General features: G+C 37.8%; 2 protein-coding genes across 2 annotated transcripts; both read right to left on the bottom strand.

Annotated features, from left to right (window-relative positions):
• Nucleotides 1-317: 317 nt before the first annotated feature.
• On the bottom strand, nt 318-10748 carry LOC140232342 (retinol dehydrogenase 8-like). Its single transcript, XM_072312472.1, has 5 exons — nt 10487-10748; nt 4262-4441; nt 2676-2769; nt 1718-1814; nt 318-533 (listed from the first exon to the last, which is right to left on the bottom strand). Exons 1-5 carry the CDS (start codon nt 10746-10748, stop codon nt 318-320), a joined length of 849 nt encoding a protein of 282 aa, XP_072168573.1.
• Nucleotides 10749-18158: 7410 nt separating this feature from the next.
• LOC140232229 (craniofacial development protein 2-like) lies at nt 18159-19745 on the bottom strand. Its single transcript, XM_072312362.1, has 2 exons — nt 19176-19745; nt 18159-18287 (listed from the first exon to the last, which is right to left on the bottom strand). Exons 1-2 carry the CDS (start codon nt 19743-19745, stop codon nt 18159-18161), a joined length of 699 nt encoding a protein of 232 aa, XP_072168463.1.

Raw genomic sequence — 19745 nt, 5'->3', positions numbered from 1 at the left:
ATTCTGCATGTCACATGCAGGAAGTATAATAAATGCACAGAAACTATTGAACGGTAATATCAAGTGTGAAGCATGGCACTTTTGCTATCATATTGAAAAACGCGTCTGTCCTGGCTTTTAGAATGCTAAACTAACTAGACTACAAAGACGACAGACAGAAACCAAACATGGGTTTCCTCCCAAATACTCGCCGTATTCATTGAACCTTTCTTCTCATTCGCCATTATGCAGCATTCCGTGACCTCATACTATAATCAAGTTCAGATGAATATAAGAATATTGAGGCCTGAGACGGTTGTCATGGAAATGGAGAATGCCTACTTAAGAATCTCGTACATATCCATCGTGGCTTTCGCCCCGATACCGTCCGTGTAGCGGTCTTTGTAAAAACTGCTGACGAAGTCGCTGGTGGGGTAGCGGAGCTTGGGCTCTGGGGTGCTAAGGACCTCGCTGACCACCTTGGCGATGTCGTCTCCCGTCTGGAAGTAGGGGCCGAAGTCCTTAAACAACTTCTCCATGAATTTTCCCATCAGCTGCAGAGAAAATGTGGATACATACATGGATGTCACTCTGACAACAGACAAACTCACATGGATTGAGGTGAACGAAGACCGGCATGTTTGAAACGATAATTGTAAAAAACTATGGCACTATAATATCTGGCTTGAATTTGTGATGATAACAATCCGGGTGATGATCAACATGTTAGTTAGGTCAGTATCGAGTTGTATAGTTCTTTACAATGAGGTAGAATTTATGATATTAGATTTCATTTACAAGACAGTGATCTATCCTAGCAATCATGATAAAAATAAGTAAAGTTCTCACAACCGTGATTAAGACTACGGTAAAGACCACACGAATATGTGGAATTCTGATGTCATCAAAAATTGAATTTGCTGAAATAACAACCTCAAAAACAACAACATTAACATCTGTATAATTTTCGGGGGACGTATTCCCTGGAGCACCCCTTCATTCAGTAGGACAGGTGCTAGATTAATCGTTACTTGACAGACTATCGCACAACCGCATCTTTCGCTGTTCAATTTGTCGTTGTTGTTGTTGTTTGCATTTATTCTGCTTCTCAAGCCAAACCAAAACACGATTACATTTTTTTTTTTTTAGAGAATTAAACCCTAAATAACAAGGAAGGTAAGCAAAAGTACAATCTCATATAACACTATAGCATAATCATTGTAAAATATTTATGGTTTTATAAAGTCCGGATAGGCAGGACTTTCGATTCATGGAAACATACAACATGGATGCCTGGAGAGTATATGATTATTTTGATGATGATAAAACGGGAGAAAGAGAAAAGGAAGAGAAAGGCTAGTGATATAGTTGGCATTCCTAGAAGGCCAGTAGCTGCAAATCACATTGACGAACTCATAATTGCCACATATATAATGTGATGCTTCTTGGTCAAAATTACAAATACGCACTCAGGCCTACGTATATATATTAATAAGTAAAACAAATGAAACATATTCTTAGGGGCACCTTATGCAATTAGCGACAGGAAAATTAGGACATTATTCAAATGCTTCGGATAAATAAATGCAAGGCATGGGCGGATCCAGGAATTCCGTGAAGGGGGGGGGGGTGGCGTAAAAAATATTTCATCTCATATTTTCTTTTTATTTCTTTTGTTTTAACAAAAAATAAAGAAGGGGCGCCCTCTGGATCCTCCACTGCAAGGTCAACCCTTCACCTTAGCCGATGGTGACTCGGCCTTGGCTGTCTCGGGAACTCCGCCGGCGTTTTCTGTAAATTTCGTGTCGACTGGACCAGGGCACACGCTTGTGATCCTACGAGAGAACGTGAGAGAGAAAGAGAAAACGTGGAAGAGACAAGAAGACAGAAAGGGGAGAGAAGTTACAGACGTGAACTTATCAAATAGCATTATTCATGGTTCTGCTTTATCCATGAAAATGATTTAAGTTGTCGAATATCTTTCAAGGCAAACTGTTAATCACCAAGCATTTATGACCGGATTGCATATGCTACACAAACCCGTATAGTGTCTAACATCACAATCTACATCAACTACGAAAGGCATGATTATGATGATACCGTTCAAAGCACATTTTCCTTAAAGCATGATCGATCTTCTCTTTCTTTATTTTCTTCAATTTTTGTCCTCTTTATTCTTCATTTTCTTCTTTTCCCTGTTGCTAATTAAGTCCGCGAATCTGCCTATAATCGACTTTTCTCCTTGCCATTCATTCTCTTCTAAAATTATGTGGGTACCAGAAATAAAAAAAAAACAACTACCAAACAAATAAACAAAACAGTCGGATCATGGTAAGTATCGTTCTCATGCATCTCCTGCTTTAACGGAAAAAAGATAACTCCTCTCATTTCTCTATAAATACACTCAAACATTTCTACCAATACCTGCAATACATTATTCGGACTTGAGATGTCAAAACAACGTGTACCGAAAATTCATGAACAATGAACATATCATGACATATTTGGGTGTTTTTTTTTTAGTGAAATCTAACTCTGAAACAAATCTTGAATCAGAACGCAGTCCGTGACTGAGATATGACAGCCCCTTTTAATGGGAATTGTTATAATTTTCTGAATAGTAAGTAATTTTGTTTTTAGTCTCTCTATAAAAGCATATTTTCCCGCTAAAAGTCTTAACATGATAGTTCACCTACCAGACGTTGAAAGGTCGTAGTTCGGGGTACAAAGATTCCGTGATTCCGTCAACCGCAGCCTTTGTCCCGGCGTAGAGAGAGTTAAATGGAATCGCTGTATTCGGAGACGATTTTGGACAAAGTTCTGACAATGATGTTATTTGGAAAGGATCCTGACACCGCTCAAACTACAACTATTTCAGACTTATGGCCGCCGCACACTATACGACTTTCGACTGACAGATTTTGGATGCGAAATAAATCACACTAGATTCAGAATAATCACGCTTGTTTGTTTCAGATCCAAATTTGCTTAGTCGTGCGACCGAAAGTCGTATACTCAAGTACTGTGCCATGTGTGCGGCGGCCTTTAAATGACACGCTGCTGAATAATAAATATATCTCGATCAGTGCTAGGAATCACAATGATAATCATATAACCCGTCACAAAGTTTTTCATTTGTAAATTTTTCCATCCATTGCACCTTTCTCTCATCTTCAAATCTTCAAATCTTTTTATTTTTACAACAGAATTGAAAGTTATAGTAATTCAGCCAATGAGAGTGTGTCTAAAAGGGTGATGCCAAGGAACGAAATTTCTGTAATATTCCGAAGGTTCGTAAATCTGATTATGAAATGAGGTTCATCCTTCCAAAGGTTCGTTATTTCGAAACGCATATATTTCCTGTACTATAATTTTCAATCAAGGTCTGAAGGAAGGGAGAGGCCCTAAAAAGGCAATAAGTTGTTTAACTTGACCATCAATGTTTGTACAAGGGTGGGTGAATACATTAGCAATGATTGTGCGGGTGTGTGGTGTCCGTGTCTGTCTGTTTTTCTGTGTTTGATATCATTCATGTCATTATATCGAAAAAAGAAATGATATGGCATTTATAAATGTGAATTTGTATATACAATAATACTTACGATTTCCAGACTTCTGAACAAAAATCGAAATACAGCATTTTCGTGTTTTTTATAATTTCGCAATCTTATGTGATTACTTTGTATCTATATACGTCATATCACCCCGCCGTACGATATAATTTAGTGTCAAAATAACATAAAAACGCTAATCTTTATTGTAGTTAGTTAATTTATACATCAGAAAAAAAAAAAACATTTATGATCATTAATAACTGCTCCGCTCGTTCTGCAATCACACTGAAAGCGATTGGGTAAATATTATTTCATTACATGCGATGAAAATTTTCACAAGAAAAAAAAAAAATGCTTCCAGAAGGTGTTCATTTGGGCGCACGTCACGAGACAGACCCTCACGAGTCATACAGCTCATGAGTTATACAGCTCACGAGTCATACAGCCTAGTAGTTCGACACTAAGCTAACAAGGTCTACGAGACCGACAGCCCCGTGTTGTATCTGTAGAACTCGTGGGCTGTATTTACCTAGTTTCGAACTCTTGGGCTTTATTTGCCTAGTGTCGAACTCATGGGCTGTATGACTCGTGAGCTGTATGACTCATGAACCTGTTTTCAATTTCGAACTCGTGGGCTGTATGACTCGTGGATGTCGGTCTAGTGGGATGACCCCATTGATTTTGCCTGTAGTAATGACATCAACATGCATAAGTCTCTTGATACTCACGATAGGCAGAGATAACACTGCTGATGTTAATGATGCGGCCAGACTTTCGCTCCTTCATCCCGGGCATCACTTCTTGGATCAACCGGACCGTGCCAATGACGTTGGTGTCAACCATGCTGCGTACATGATCCAGGGTCATGTCTTGGAAGAGCCCCAGGAATCCATAAGCAGCGTTGTTAACTGGTGTTTCGAAATAGAAGTCAGATTTACATGATTTGCTCTCTTATCATAAAACTAGTAATAAAGGGCATTCCAGACGATTTTCATAACTTCACAATGGTCATTATGTAGTACAACAGCTCCATCTATAGATTTGAGGAATCTATTGTAGTCCTTGACCAGAGAAATCAATATTCTGAAAACCCTAAAACAAATTACAGTGAACAGGGATGATGACATACTTTCAGAAATGTAGCAGTGTAATACGATTACAATACCACGTGCTTGACAAGTCCACCTACAATTTTGTTCTGCTTCCTTGAGTCCCTACTCATATGTTAAACTGTCCCTAGTCATGTATCCTTACAGTGAGGCTGCCATGTCATCATCTTTGTTCATTAAGATTTGTTAGAAATTTAGAAAACATTCTAATTCCCCATCCCAATCACAATGATTTTTGAAACTCTGTACCCAGTATAACCAATTTAGTTGTTCATAGTAAAAATCTGAAAATCATCCCGAGGTCTTCTTTAATACCTTTATTTCTGCATGTTCTTATTGGTCTGAGTTAACGATCAATCATCGTCGCCATGAACTGTGAGTTGATTAATAAGATTCATGCCAAAATTCTACATCATCTCTAAGGCTAAATAACTATCTCTCATGTAAACATATCACATACACATTGCTTAAAATGTCCTTTGCTCAAGTAACAACCTTGTAGGTAACCAGAGAGGCAGGTAGAGTTGACGTAACTGCTTTTCGTCGTCTCTAGTTATGTAATATAAACACAAATTTTCGTAGAATGGTATAAGATTATTTTCCACCGTACATTTATTGACTTTTCAAGTCCGGGTAAACGTGAGTAGATTGTGGGTTGTTGTTGTTGTTGTTGTTGTTTTTTTTCGTATGTAAGTTCAAGTATAGGACATTACAGATGAGAAGTTCAAGTCGCAGGAGGGTTTTTTTTTAATCCCTAATCAGAGTTAAAAAATTGAAAATGTCACTCAAGAGAATGTCGAGCTCTACATGTATTTCAACAAAGTGAATCCTTACTTATCGGAATGTACAGGGTGAGTAGAAGAAAAACGTTTCAACTGAGAAAATTGCCATTAATTAACAGTCATGACGGAAAGGGTATCAAACATGTTTTGAACGAGTGTTTCATGTTGGATCATTCAAAGGAGAGGCATTTCATATGTCTGGACAGGGTCAATTATTCACAAAGAATGACACCGTTCAATAGGCTTTTGTCCTTACGTAACAGCTTGTGCTTCAAAATCTTCCCTGACTTCGCAGGCATCATAAGATCATAAGCACTGAAAAGGGCAAAGTATTGTCCGTCCTCAGTTTTTTTTTTTTTTTCAATTCAATTCAATTCAAACTTCATTTCATTTTTCGAAAAGAACATAAATATTTCACTTTCATTGGTAACAGAGAATAAGGTTACATAATCAAAACAAAGTAAAATTGAAAAGAGAACATAATTGTGGAACCTTGGGGTAACAAATAATGTTGTAATGAAAATTGACAGAAGTGATATAGACGATATAACATTACACAAAATATCGAAATATGGAGGGACCCACTAAAAAGGCAATGCTTGTAGAATATGGGCCCCTCAGGTACAGAATGTCAATAGAAAATGAACTGATGTAAAAAGGGGAAAAAAGATCGGGAATAAAGTCAGATTAAAAAAAAGGTCTGGAAGCCCAATAAGAAGACAGAGTAACGGACAGACACACATACACAGGCGAATGAACATTAAACGAGACCGAGACGACAAAACTTATGAAAGGGGACTTCAAAGGAGACCTCAGGATGATTTTCAGACTTTTACATTTCAACAACTATAAATTAGTTATACCGAGCACAGAGGTTCAGAATTTATAGTGATTGGGTTGAGGAACAAGAATGTTTTCAAAATTCAAAACAAATTGCAATGAACAAGGATGATGACATGGCAGCCTCACCATAAGAATGCATGAGTTGAGGCTCAAGGAAGCAGAACAAAAGAAGAAGGCATGCATACATACATTCTACACCGGTGAACTTAAAGCAAGTCGTATTGTAATGTAATTACATTTCTGAAATATGTGAGGCTCCTATGCCATCAACATTGTACAGTGTAATTCATTTAAGATTTTTCAGAGTACTGTTTCTCTGCTCAAGGACCACAATAAGTTTCACAAATCTATACATGGAGCTATCGATTTATGTACTACATGATGTGAAATTATGAAAATTGTCTGGAGTGCCCATTTAATACCTCACGACAGCGATCTTTCCTGACGAAAGAAAATGCAGATGTCACGACAATGCGACAGAGGCCTTTTCAGAAGCTTCCAATGCTGTTTAACAAACGAAGTGTCCTTGTAGGCAAACTGGGTAAAACAAAAGAACATCCAGGCTGTCGAAGATCAGCTGGGTGTTTTTGGTGTGTGTGTGTGTGTGTGTGTGTGTGTTTGTTTATCTGACTGACTGAGTGTGACTGTGTGAATGTTTTAATATTTGTGGCGTGATTTATTTCATTAAAGATGTTATGTTTGTTTGAAAGTTTGAAAAGATTTTATTTTCTGCATTTCATATTTTCTTTCAGAATAACAAAAATAACAAAGGCAGGTTCAATTACACAAATACAATTCTGAAAATTATTGACATATTACATAGTAAGTCATATTTTGTATGTAAAGACAAATGAAACGTTAAATAACATTCAAAATGTTTATATGGCCAATAATGACTTAATTCACAGTACAATATATAATATATACATATGATGCAGAGGGCCGCCGTTATAAGCCGTGCTTGAACAGACGGACAGCCGGAGTTAAATTACCATTTTTTATTGTAGTACTTGAACACTAATACAGATGGGCCATGTTAAAGTGCGCGTAAATCCAGTTTTATACAATTACTTGCTAAACAGGAGTGGTGCCTGTGAGTGCGTGTGCAGGTGATGAAGCGCGAAAGTGTTGATGGTCAGCACTTCTAAGAAAATGATTGGATATGTTATAATATGGGCGAAGGGTCAAGCAGCAAAGTAAAAGAAAAGGAAAAGGGGGTGGACCAAATATTGCCTTGTTGTTGAGTATAAGAGGTACATGTTTAATGATTACTATACCGTATGATATTGTGCCAAGAAATATTTCTTTGTATTTGCCTTAAAGGAATAGAGAGAAGTGCACTGTTTTATGTGGAGAGGGAGTGAATTCCAAATATCAGGCCCGTTATGCCGAATTGATTTTTGAGCTAACAGGAGTTTAGGGTTATTCAAATGGAAATCATTACGATGGCGCGTGGGGTAAGCATGGACATCCCTGTTAAGGGAAAATGCGTTGTGGAAGAGTGGGAGTAGATTTTGCGTGTATTTGAACATAAATATTGCTGTTTGAAATTTGTGTATATCGTCAACTTTAAGAACTTTTAGTCTAAGGAATAATGGATCAGTATGTTCTAGATAATGTGAGTTGGTACATATTCTTATTGCCTTTTTCTGTAAAAGAAAAATAACATTTACTTTGGTTTTATTACAGTTTCCCCAGACAACATTACAATAATTAATGTACGGTAAGATTAATGCATTGTATAACATAATGAGTACTTTTTCCGTTACAAAATATTTTAATCTCCGAAGTATTCCAATGGCTTTGGATATTAATGTGGTTATATTGTCAATGTGGTTATTCCAATTTAAGTTGGAGTCAAGGGTTACCCCTAAGAACTTGGTTGATTTTTTTCCAATAATGGGCATACCATCAATAATAATGTTATTAGGCATTATCGGTTGCAAATGTGAAGTATTGAAGTTTATAAAACACGTTTTATCTATATTTAGTGATAATTTATTGCATTTAAACCATGTAGAAATTTTTGCAAGCTCAGAATTAAGTATATCAACTAGTGTGTTTAAACAGTTGTGAGAGTAGAAGACACTGGTATCGTCCGCGAATAATACATAGGTGAGAAGGGTTGAGGAATTTATGATATCGTTGATATATATAAGAAAAAGTAGAGGTCCTAAAATGGATCCCTGTGGTACACCGCAAGTAATATATGACTTAAGCGAGGTACTTGAATGAAATGCTACGTATTGCTGACGTTGGGATAAATAATCTCGGAACCAGGAAAAAACTATTCCTCTTATGCCATAATTATGTAGCTTTTTTAATAAAATTCCATGGTCTATTGTATCAAAGGCCTTGCTCAGGTCCATAAAAACTCCTATCACGTGCTGTTTGTTCGCAATAGAATCGATAATTTTGTCACAAGTTTGAATGATTGCAAAATCTGTAGAAAAACCTTTGCGAAAGCCAAATTGGTTAGGATTTAAAATGTGGTTATCAACCAGAAACTTATACAAACGTTCATGTGCAATCTTTTCAAGGATTTTGGAAATGACGGGCAATAATGAAATTGGACGATAATTCTTTATTTGGGACGCATCATCTTTTTTGTGAATAGGGATTACTTTCGCAATCTTTAAAGAATTTGGGAAGATCCCAGTAGATAATGATAAGTTACAAATATGTACTATGGGGGTTACTAAAAAATGTATTATTTGTTTTAGTAAATGCATACTTAATCCATCGTGGCCACAAGATCTACTCGACTTAAAAGATCGAACAATATTCAGTATTTCATTTTCATTCGTGGGAGTAAAGAATAAAGAATTATTATTACTTTCTGGAAGGTAATCTGTAAAATTTCCAGCGTTTGGAAGTATTGTTGAGGCGAGATTGGGGCCTATGTTGGTAAAGAACTTATTAAAACAATTTGCAATGATTTCAGGGTCGTTAATATCTTGGTCATTTTCGGAAATAACGGTCGGGAGTTCTTTCTTTTTATTCTTAATAAGGTCATTGATAGTTCGCCACAGTTTGGATTTACTGTCCTTATTTGATTCTAGTATGTCTGAATAATATCGCTTTCGAGATGCCCGGATTAATGTGGTTAATGTATTTCGATATGTTCTGTATTTTGCTTTGTTCTGTGGTGTTGGTTTACGTAAGGACATTTTATATAAGCGATTACGGGTGAGTATAGAACGCATTAGCCCTTTGGTAATCCATGGTTGTTTTGTTTTTGCGCGATTGTTCTCATTAACTAAGGGAATACGATTATTATAATAATAAAGAAATTTATGCAAAAACATTTCGTAAGATAAATTCGCGTCATTGACCGAAGTCACATCTTGCCATTGTTCGCGTGATAAATCAGATATTAATGAATTAATATTTTCGTGAGATTCTTTTCTTCGCGTTCTATAGCATTTTTGTTTTGGTTGAACGTTTCCAATCTGCTCGTGAATGGTAAATATTGGAAGATGATCAGATATATCTGAATAAAGTATGCCATTAGTATAGTTTTTATCAATAATGTTAGAGAAGATGTTGTCGATTAAAGTCTCAGTTGACGTGGTGTTACAGATTCTCGTAGGCTTATTAATGTGAGGATAAAGACTACTTAATGATAATGTGTTATGAAATCTAGAAGAATTATGGTTTGTCGTACTTAGTAAATCAATATTGTAATCCCCCATTAAGAACAAACTTTTATTTTCATAAATAATTGTATTTGAAAAAATTTCAATGCTGTCTAGAAATAAATCTATTTCGTTATTTGGTGATCTATAGATAATACCTATAATAATATTTTTAGTTTTATCATTTATAATTTCGACGAATTGTGGATCTGCATAGACCAAATTCATACCCAAATCCAGTTGTTTTATTAAAATATCGCACAAGTACAACCTCGGCAGAAGTCGATTTTGCACTCAAAGTTTGAGAGAGTTTATACATGCGTGAACATAAACCACAAACGGAATGATATTGAATGATTCCGAATAAAAAATCTTTCAAATAATCGTTGATAATCTTTCTTATATGGCTTGTTTTGAGTTAAAAAAAAAAAAGGACTTCGAATTTCGTTTTTTTTTTTTTTTTTTTACTCACCCTGTATAGTCTCAAATTGAAAGTCATGGGGTGTACTATAGCAATAGGAGCCTTGCAGTCTCTATACAACTGAATGGAAAAGAAAGAATGATGAATAAAAGCAATTTACTCAAAATATCGAGGCGGCCATGCTTGTCGTGGATTGCCTTCATTTCTCTCTTGATTTGGTCTTCCTTGGTGACGTCGAGCTCGTTGATGAAGAGCGACTTGTTGAGAAGGTTTCCCGCCGCTTTCTCGAGGTCGCCCTTCTTCGCGAGGTTCCTCATCGACGCGTAGACCAGGTACTGGCTCGGATTCTTGGCCAGGTGGACCGCAGTGGAGAGACCGATGCCGGAAGAACAGCCGGTGATGAGGACGATTTGAGGTGCCATGGTTTATCTGGTTAACTGCTTTTGAAGAGGCGGTTATGGGGAAACAAGAAAAGTAACATAGAAAAATGCACTATTTGTAGCTACGGTTTCTCTATACCTTGAATGGAAAATTCCCTTCAAACAATTGCACTTGTAGATCTTACATGCAAGAGCATTCTTTTGAAGGGAATTCTTCATTCAAGGTCCTTCCACTCATTCCACAGTCATGACAGTACACTGTATTGTATCACGTCATATTATATATATATATATATATATATATATATATATATATATATATATATGTATATATAATGTATATATGTATATATATATATATATATATATATATATATATATATATATATATAATAGTATATATACGTGTATGTATATATATATATATATGTATTGAAAGTGAACTCATATCATACGCGTTTGACAAACGTCTTGGAATGGAACCCCAGATATGTAATCAAGAATGACAATTTCAGCAAGTAAATGTAATCGATTTTTGTTCTTCTTTCGATATGCAGCACTAATTATGCCATCAATATACTGCCATACAGCAGAAGACTTCTAATCTGTTTAAACATCAATAGATCTAATCGACTTTGATATAATTTTCTTTCGATATGCAGCACTTCGGCCGCCGTGAATATTCTGCCATACAGCAGAGAACTTCTAATCCGTTTCAATCAATACAGTAATCACACAAAAAAGAGGAATCCAGATCGCAAATAACAGAAAACACTTGGTACTGTTGAACAAGACGACTGGATACTGGATTGATGCGTCGTATGTTTTGTAAGATTTGGCTCTGTTCTCCTTTTGTCTGTGATTGTGATAGTTATATAATGTGAATTCTACAGATTGCAAGGAGGCGATTTTTTATCTATTTATTTATTTATTTTTTATTTTATTTTATTGTTATTACTATTTGTGGGGGGGGGGGGCGACATGCCTTAGCATTGCCAGGTGAGTATACACCTTGATCGAGCCGGAAAACACCGATGACAAAAAAAAAAGAACCTACCCTATGTAAATAAGAACACAATGTCTATCATCATCACTATAATCATATATAGTAGTAATTGAAGTGTCATTCTTGTGTTATGATAATTATTCATTTCTATATATGTAGTAGAGTAGAACAGGGGCAACATTGGCAACCTTCGTGCTAGAATCCAACACACTTTCCTTTCAAAACACTCAGAAAAAAAAAGAAGAAAAAACTTGCTACTGAAATGCAATTGCTGAACCTTATTCATATAGTAGGAAAAATTACAAACAACATACATTTTGACTGCTGCAATGCATTTAGGAGGCGAGAGAAATATATTAGTTTCTTCGTTAGCACATTATCAAAACATGAAGGATTTTGCTTCCTGCAAATCAAGAATGGTAAAATGCCTTAAATGACTGTATGCAGAAAAATCTAAAATGCGAATGTCATCAAGCCATGAAAATATTATACATTTTCTACTTACTAATAAGGCATGTTCCTCGCACAGAGATCCATCAAATTGCTGTTCAATGTAAAATTTACTGTACTGGTTCGCAATATGCAACATTAATGGAATTTTGAGACATGCTTTCCTTTAATCCTTCTTGTAAAGATGTGCGGAGCAATATTCACATCGAATCTTTACCACATAGACCAATGCATGGCCTCAAGTTAAACTCTAACATTTTCAACGTAAATAATAACGACATGCAGACAAAAATCCTTGAGCGCATGAAGGTACTATATTATTAACCACCCTACTACCCCAGTAACTGTCCCACAACATGAACTTGGCTCGGGGATTTACAGGACAGAAGACCACTGTAATTTCGAACTAGAGATTGTAATTTGTCATTACTGACAAATTAAGGTGATCCGATTTTTTTTTATCAATGATTCGAGGTCTGATCGCAATAGGCATGACCATACAGGTTTCATCTGTGTTTAGAGACATTTGCCGTGTGATGTTTGGATTCTCATTTAGAAAAGGGAGTCATATCTGTCATCTTTGGTACCAAATTCTGTATACACTAGATAACGAAGATACAGCAACAAATACATAATTTAGGCATGACCATACAGGTTTCATCTGTGTTTAGGGACATTCGCCGTGTGATATTTGGAATCTCATTTAGAAAAGCGAGTCAGACCTGCCATCTTTGGTACCAAATTCCGTATACACTGTAACGAAGATACAGAATGAAGTATATTTGACCATTGACCCCACTTTGCACAGCCAGGATGGCATCTAAGCAAAAAGTGGTTATTTCGTAAAATGATTCTTGTAACATGGTCTTTGCGTGTGCAAAATATGGAAGAGATAGGACATGTATTCACTAAGATACAGAATGAAACATTTATGACCTTTGACCCTAATTTACATACCCAAGATGGTGTCTGATCAAGAAGTTGTTATTTTATGAAATAATGTACGTGACATGAACTAAACATGTGCAAAATTTGAGGGTGATAGACGCTGTTTTTCTTGAGTTATTGCAAAGAAAGTTGCAGAAAGAAAAGAAACATCTCAATACATTGAAGATAAGCTTTAAATTCAACCACGTTTTTTAACGTGATCCCGACATCGTATGAAAAAGACGAAGGGTAAAATACGATAGCCCAAAGTCTCAGCTACAACATATTAAGATCTGGGAGAAATTCACCGAAGCATAAGTGAGCTATTGCTCGAAAAAGATAGTCATGTCAAATTTCATTTGCAGAAAAACTGCACTCCCATAGAGATAACACGTCATAATAAAGATACAGAAAGAAGAATATATGACCTTTGACCGCACTTTGCACAGACATGATGGCATCTGAGCAAAAAGTGGTTATTTCGTAAAATGATTCTTGTAACATGGTCTTTGCGTGTGCAAAATATGGGAGAGATAGGACATGTATTCACACAGATACAGGATGAAACATTTATGACCTTTGACCCTAATTTACATACCCAAGATGGTGTCCGATCAAGTAATTGTTATTTTATGAAATAATGTACGTGACACCAACAAAACATGTGCAAAATATGGGATTAATAGCCATTGTTGTTGTTCATCTATTGCACAGAAAGTAGTAGAAAGAAAGAAAAATAAAGAAAAAATTGTGTTATTTTTATAGAAATTTGAAGGAGAAGCATGAAAAAAATCAGAAAAAGATAAAGTTAGGAAAGGAGATTAAGACTAACTAAAGAAAAAGAAGAAAAAATAGTGTTAAAAAATTTAAAAACAACTGGCAGGGGTGAGCATCGAACCAGGGACCTTAGGATTACGAGTCGGATGCGCTATGCAATGACCTATTTCATGCTCCATAGGCCCTGTGTATTAAGCAAAATGACGCTGCATCGAAACCACATGCAATTTTCAACCAAGTTTGTCGACGTGATGCCGACGTCGTATGAAAAAATGGAGGGCACATTTGCGATAGCCCAAAGTCTCAGCTACAACATACTAAAATCTGGCAAAAATTCACCGAAGCATAAGTGAGCTAGTGCTCGAAAAAGATAGTCATGTCAATTTTCACTGCCAGAAAAACTGCTCTCCCATAGAGATAACACGTAAACTGGTCAAATTTTACAAGGATACTTTCAATCCATTTTTACGAGGTGATGACGTTATCCAATCAAAATGTTGTTTTTACATTAATGAAAGAACATTTCACAAGCTACAACATACTGAAATCTGAGTGAAAATTGGCGAAATTTAAGTGAGATACGCTCGAGTGAATTTGAAATTTGATGACGTCATTTTGAAAATTTACTTTGTTTACTTTATTAAGAAATTTGATATCTTTTAATCATTTTTTCAGTATCGCCAACCCATGAAATGACATGTACAACTCATCAGCTTTTAGAATATATCAAGAAAATGGGGGGTCACCGTCCATCCTGACGAGTAAAATCCGATTTAAAATTAGCGGTTTTTTTGGCATAGTTGCACTGTGTATCCCTATTGACGCACGCGCGGAATTTTGAATTTGACGGGCCCGTATGACGTCATATTGAGTCGGATCGACTTGAAACTTGATAGAAATATTCCTTGACATTTTGGACATCCGATCCGTGTGAAAAAACTGAAAATTTCTATTGCATATGAGCTGTGCGTGCGTATATGCGCGCGCGCGTACGCGTCCGTCCGATTTTTTCAATTTTTCAAAAAATGCTCCAAATGGTCTGAAACGTGTGCAAAAAAAATTTGAGCTCGATTTGAGCATACAAATATTTCAACGCGCGCGTACGCGCACGTATCAAGAGAAAATGTAAATTTTGAGAATATGAGTAAAATGCGCATAACTTGAAATATATGTGACGTAAATTTCATTGAAAAACTTCATTCCATTAATGAGATATGATTGAGAATGTGTTTTCATATAATGACGTCATAGTGACGTCACGGTCGACTGATCACTTTGATTTTAGTTCGATTGCCGTCTTTGGGACACGATACATATATGGTATAAGTTTGAACTTGATAGACATAGCACTTTCTGAGCTAACCTCTGCACAACTTTTGGGGAGAAATAAAGAAAGAAGAAGAAGAAAGAATCCGTACAGATACAATAGGTGATCCGAGAGGATACTCGGATCACCTAATTCCTCTTCCTTAATCAAAGCAACATAAATGTATGCGCTACTTATCATGGCTTAAACATCGCCGACCATTTGCCGATAACTACAAAGCTTAATTCACCAGAAGATATTAAACCAATAATAATACCATCATGCATGGCTTACCTTGGATTGCACAAACCGGTCATGAGATCTTATAGGCAAGAGAGTCGAGTCTGGGTCTGCTCAAAATGTTGATGTTCCTCCTATTTATAGCCAGGCTAACGCGACACCAGTTTGTTTGCCTACTATGCTGTGTGGTAGACGCCACTTGAGGAGAATGCCTACTTCATGTAGGATACGCTGCAGAGCGCGTGGGCAAAGTTCTCGCTAGAAACAACAGAACTTCGAAGGAAAATTCTGTTGGTAACGCATTTAATGTCAATAAAAGAAATTGTTCGATCATCACACCAACTGATTCGCATTATGTGTTTGCTATATCACTGTTTCCTCAATGCATGTGGAATTTGAAATTCTACACGAGGTGTATGCAATAACCTACTTTTACCGCTTTTCACATCTATAATAATCTACTAGTAATTGTCGTAAAGCAATATGAAATAGAAAATACAAAATAATATCTAAACAAAAGATATGCGAATACCCAAACAAGCATACACTTGAGTGTACAACACAAACACACACATACCCCCCCCCCCACACACACACACACTTACACGCAATCGCAGACCCAAATGCACATACAACACACACACACACGTAACTGCGTGTGAGAGCTACAGTAACTTCACTTCCAAAGACTCAAAATGGGAATACATATCATTCTCAATATACATCTAGCTCAAGTTTAGCACTCAGTGTATATGTACACCAGGCACTAATTGCCAGGCTCTAATATAGCATCGAAAGAGAGAGGTATATCAGCAAATACAGTGTTTGCATTTGCATTTGATGGCACAGTTTTCCTGCACACTACCCCTCCTGTTACGTTTGATCAAAAGAGTCGCGCAGGTTTGATCCAGACAGACATTATACTATTCTTGGCATGAAAGCATGCGCGTGGTCACGTTGTTACCCAGCCAAAACTATTGATATGAAGCTATCTGCCTATGTGTGACAGTCTGGTGTGTTATGAAAAGGCGGTCGGTGCAAAGAAAAATGCTGAGTAATCCTTGTACGGACCTGGGAACCAACGCAACGGCACATCAGTCGGCTGTGAGTTAGATAGCGTGTGTAAAGTTCATCATGTTCATATTTTGATATAGGTATACCTTTAGTAGCGTTAGATTATAGTTTGACATCCGGTGCTGCTTAAGTGGTGTTGTTACTTCGTTATCATGCAATCTATCCACCAAGACCATGATAATAACTAGATATGGCTGGATTCGGCAATGTTGTGTGTAAGCATACCGTCCCCTCTAGTAAGAGGTAAAACACTCTGTCCCTCGGATAGGGCATAAAATGGAGGTCCCGTGTATGAGAGAGTAACAACTCATGCACGTAAAAGATCCCTCTTCATTCATTCATCGCAAAGAGCAGGGTGTTTAACCCGGTGAAGTGGTCCCACCTCACATCCAACTGGACCCCATGGAAGACCAGCTTTTAACGTAGCTGAATATGGGCTATGCAGCCATCTTCTCAGATGGAAATGAACAAACAAACAAACAAACAAACAAACAAACCTAGAAACTAGAAATTACTGGGTCTTCTTCTTCTCTGTCACGTTGCATACACATAAATTATGTTGGTGTGGTCCGAAAGAGAGTTCTCCACCGAGTGCGATCGACTGCTATTCTAGTAGCGCCAACGATGTTTGTTCCCGTGCACTTCCTGATATCGTCGAACCAACTTACTGCTGTCCTACCCTTCTTCTCTTCCTTTCGACCATCCCTTGAATGATTCTTTTCTCAAGGCACTCATGTCTTGTGGCATGGCCAAAAAAGGCTAGTTTCCTCGTTATGATGTCAGAAAGCAATGTCTCAGACCCCATCTGTTCCAGGACCCATGTGTTGGTTTTACGCGATGTCCAAGACACTCTCAGCACTTTCCGGTAACACCAAAGCTCAAAGGAATCAATGGTTTTCTTGTCGCTTTTCTTCAGTGTCCATGACTCTCAAGACTTAAGAAGTCGGATCTTTAGTGCTGTTGGTACCTTGCTCCTCCAGATTTGTGACATGCTTTGAACCATGTTTCTGGCAATGACAGTTCTCCTCTTTATTTCTTGGGTGCAGTCACCTTTAACGTTGATAATAGAGCCAAGGAACCCAAAGTTAGTGGTCTCCTCAATGACATTGTCATCTAGCTTGAAAACTTCACCATGATCCTGCCTCTCATCATCAATGACCATTATTTTTGCCTTTTGGTGTTCAGCAAGAGTCTCCTTTCTTCACTAGCTGATTTCACTGCTCCCAGGAGGTCCATTAGCTCTTTTTACTATTGCATACAAGGGTAGTGTCATCCGTATATCTCAGATTTGTAATCCGTTGACCGCCAATCCTGATACCTCCTTGGAAGTCTTCTAATGCTTCTCTCATTTCAACATATTCTGTTGAAAAGTTGCGGTGACAGAATACAGCCTTGTCTGACGCCTCGGCCAATTTCAAACCACTCTGAATCCCCCTGCTAGTTCTTACTGCAGATTCCTGGGCTAGATAAAGCTTACTAATGAGGAGCACAATGTGAGCTGGAACCCCCATTTTCAACATAATATTCCATAGGTCTTGGTGGGCTACACAATCGAAAGCTTTGCTATAATCGATGAAACAGAGATACAGTGGCATTTTGTGGCCTCTGCATTTCTCGATTATGTTCCTGATGTTAACAATTTGGTCCCTGGTACCTCTTCCAACTCGGAAACCTACCTGTCTTCAGCAATCTCTCTGTTCAGCTTCTGGGTCATCCTGTTGTTGATTATTTTCAAAAGCACCTTGCTGACATGGCTGATGAGGCTGATGTTTCTGTGGTTTGAGCATTCCTTCAGGTTGCCCTTCTTTGGCAATGGGATAGAGATGGCTTTGCACTAGTCGTCCGGCCATTCTACTCCCCCCCCCCCCCCCCCCCCATATATCTTATGACAGAGCTTCCACATGACTTGAACACCCTCTTCCCATTAGCTTTCCACATCTCTCCTGGGATATCATCAAAGCCTGGGGATTTCCCATTTTTAAGTTGATACATTGCTTGACGCACTTCACGCTCCAATGGAGGTGGTTCACACTCTGTGTTTGGGATGCTTGCAGACTTAACATCCTTCTCCTCCTGCTCGTACAGCTCTGAGCAGTATTCTACCCATCTGGACCTGATATCATCACCTTCTGTTAGAGTGTTGCCATTCTTGTCACTGATCACATCTGATCTTGTAGAAAACTTTTGGGTAAGTTCCTTCACTAAGCTAGACACCTTCTTTGAGATCTTTTTCTGATCTCTCAATTATTTCCTCACACTTTCTCTCAATGAATTCTCGTTGATCGGCCCTCACTGATTTCCTGACTTCTTTATTCTGTGTCTGCCATTCTGTAATATCACCTCCCTTCCTAGCCTCTTCTCTCTTGTCTGCCAAGTTCAAAGTTCTCTGGGATAACCATAGATGTTTCTCCCTCTTTCTCTTTGGAATGGTTTCCTTCGCAGCAGCTAACACACCGGTCTTCATTTGTTCCCACAATTCATTTGGCGACTGTTCTTCATCAACCCCCTCATTAGGAGCTGGAACTTATTTGCAACACAGACTGAAAAGTGGTCTGGAATGTCATATCTTACTGGTGGTGCTGCCACCTTCTTTGCTTTTAGTTTTAGTTTCATGCTGGCAAAAACTACTACAATCAGCACCCGGCCGTGTCCGAACATTGAGCAATGATGAACGCCACCTTCTCTTCACCAAGATGTAGTCGATTTGGTTTCTGACGTTGTCTCCTGGACTGATCCAGGTCCACAGTCTGCGAGGATGCTGTTGAAATAGCGTGTTGCCGATGATCAAATCATTTGCCTGGCAGAAGTCTTCCAGTCTATCTCCACGCTCATTCCTCTGTCCCAAGCCAAATGTTCCTGTTACCGTGGACTTGAAGTCTGACTGACCCATTTTGGCATTCCAATCTCCTGCTACTGCTAGCAAGTCCTTGCTTGATATCTTGTCAAGTGTGTCCTGGAGCTGACCATAGAAATTCTCCATATCATCATCAGATGCTGTTGAAGTTGGTACATAGATCTGGACGACAGTGATGTTGAAGGGAGTGCCATGAAGTGTCAGTGTGATGATTCTACTTCTGACTGGATTAAAGCCCACAAAAGATCTTGTGTTTTTATCCATGATGATGCCCACACCATGTTCTCTCTTTCCGCTTTCCTTCCCCGAGTAGACCAGTGTGTAATCAATACTTGTAGTAAAGCGGCCTTGATTGAGCCACCAAGTCTCAGAAACACCGAGCACATTGATACCTCGTTCTTCCAT

The sequence above is a fragment of the Diadema setosum genome, chromosome 8 (genome assembly GCF_964275005.1).
Source record: "Diadema setosum chromosome 8, eeDiaSeto1, whole genome shotgun sequence".
Lineage (NCBI taxonomy): Eukaryota > Metazoa > Echinodermata > Echinoidea > Diadematoida > Diadematidae > Diadema > Diadema setosum.
Note: the sequence above shows the minus strand (reverse complement) of the source record. Positions and strands in the feature narration are given on the sequence as shown.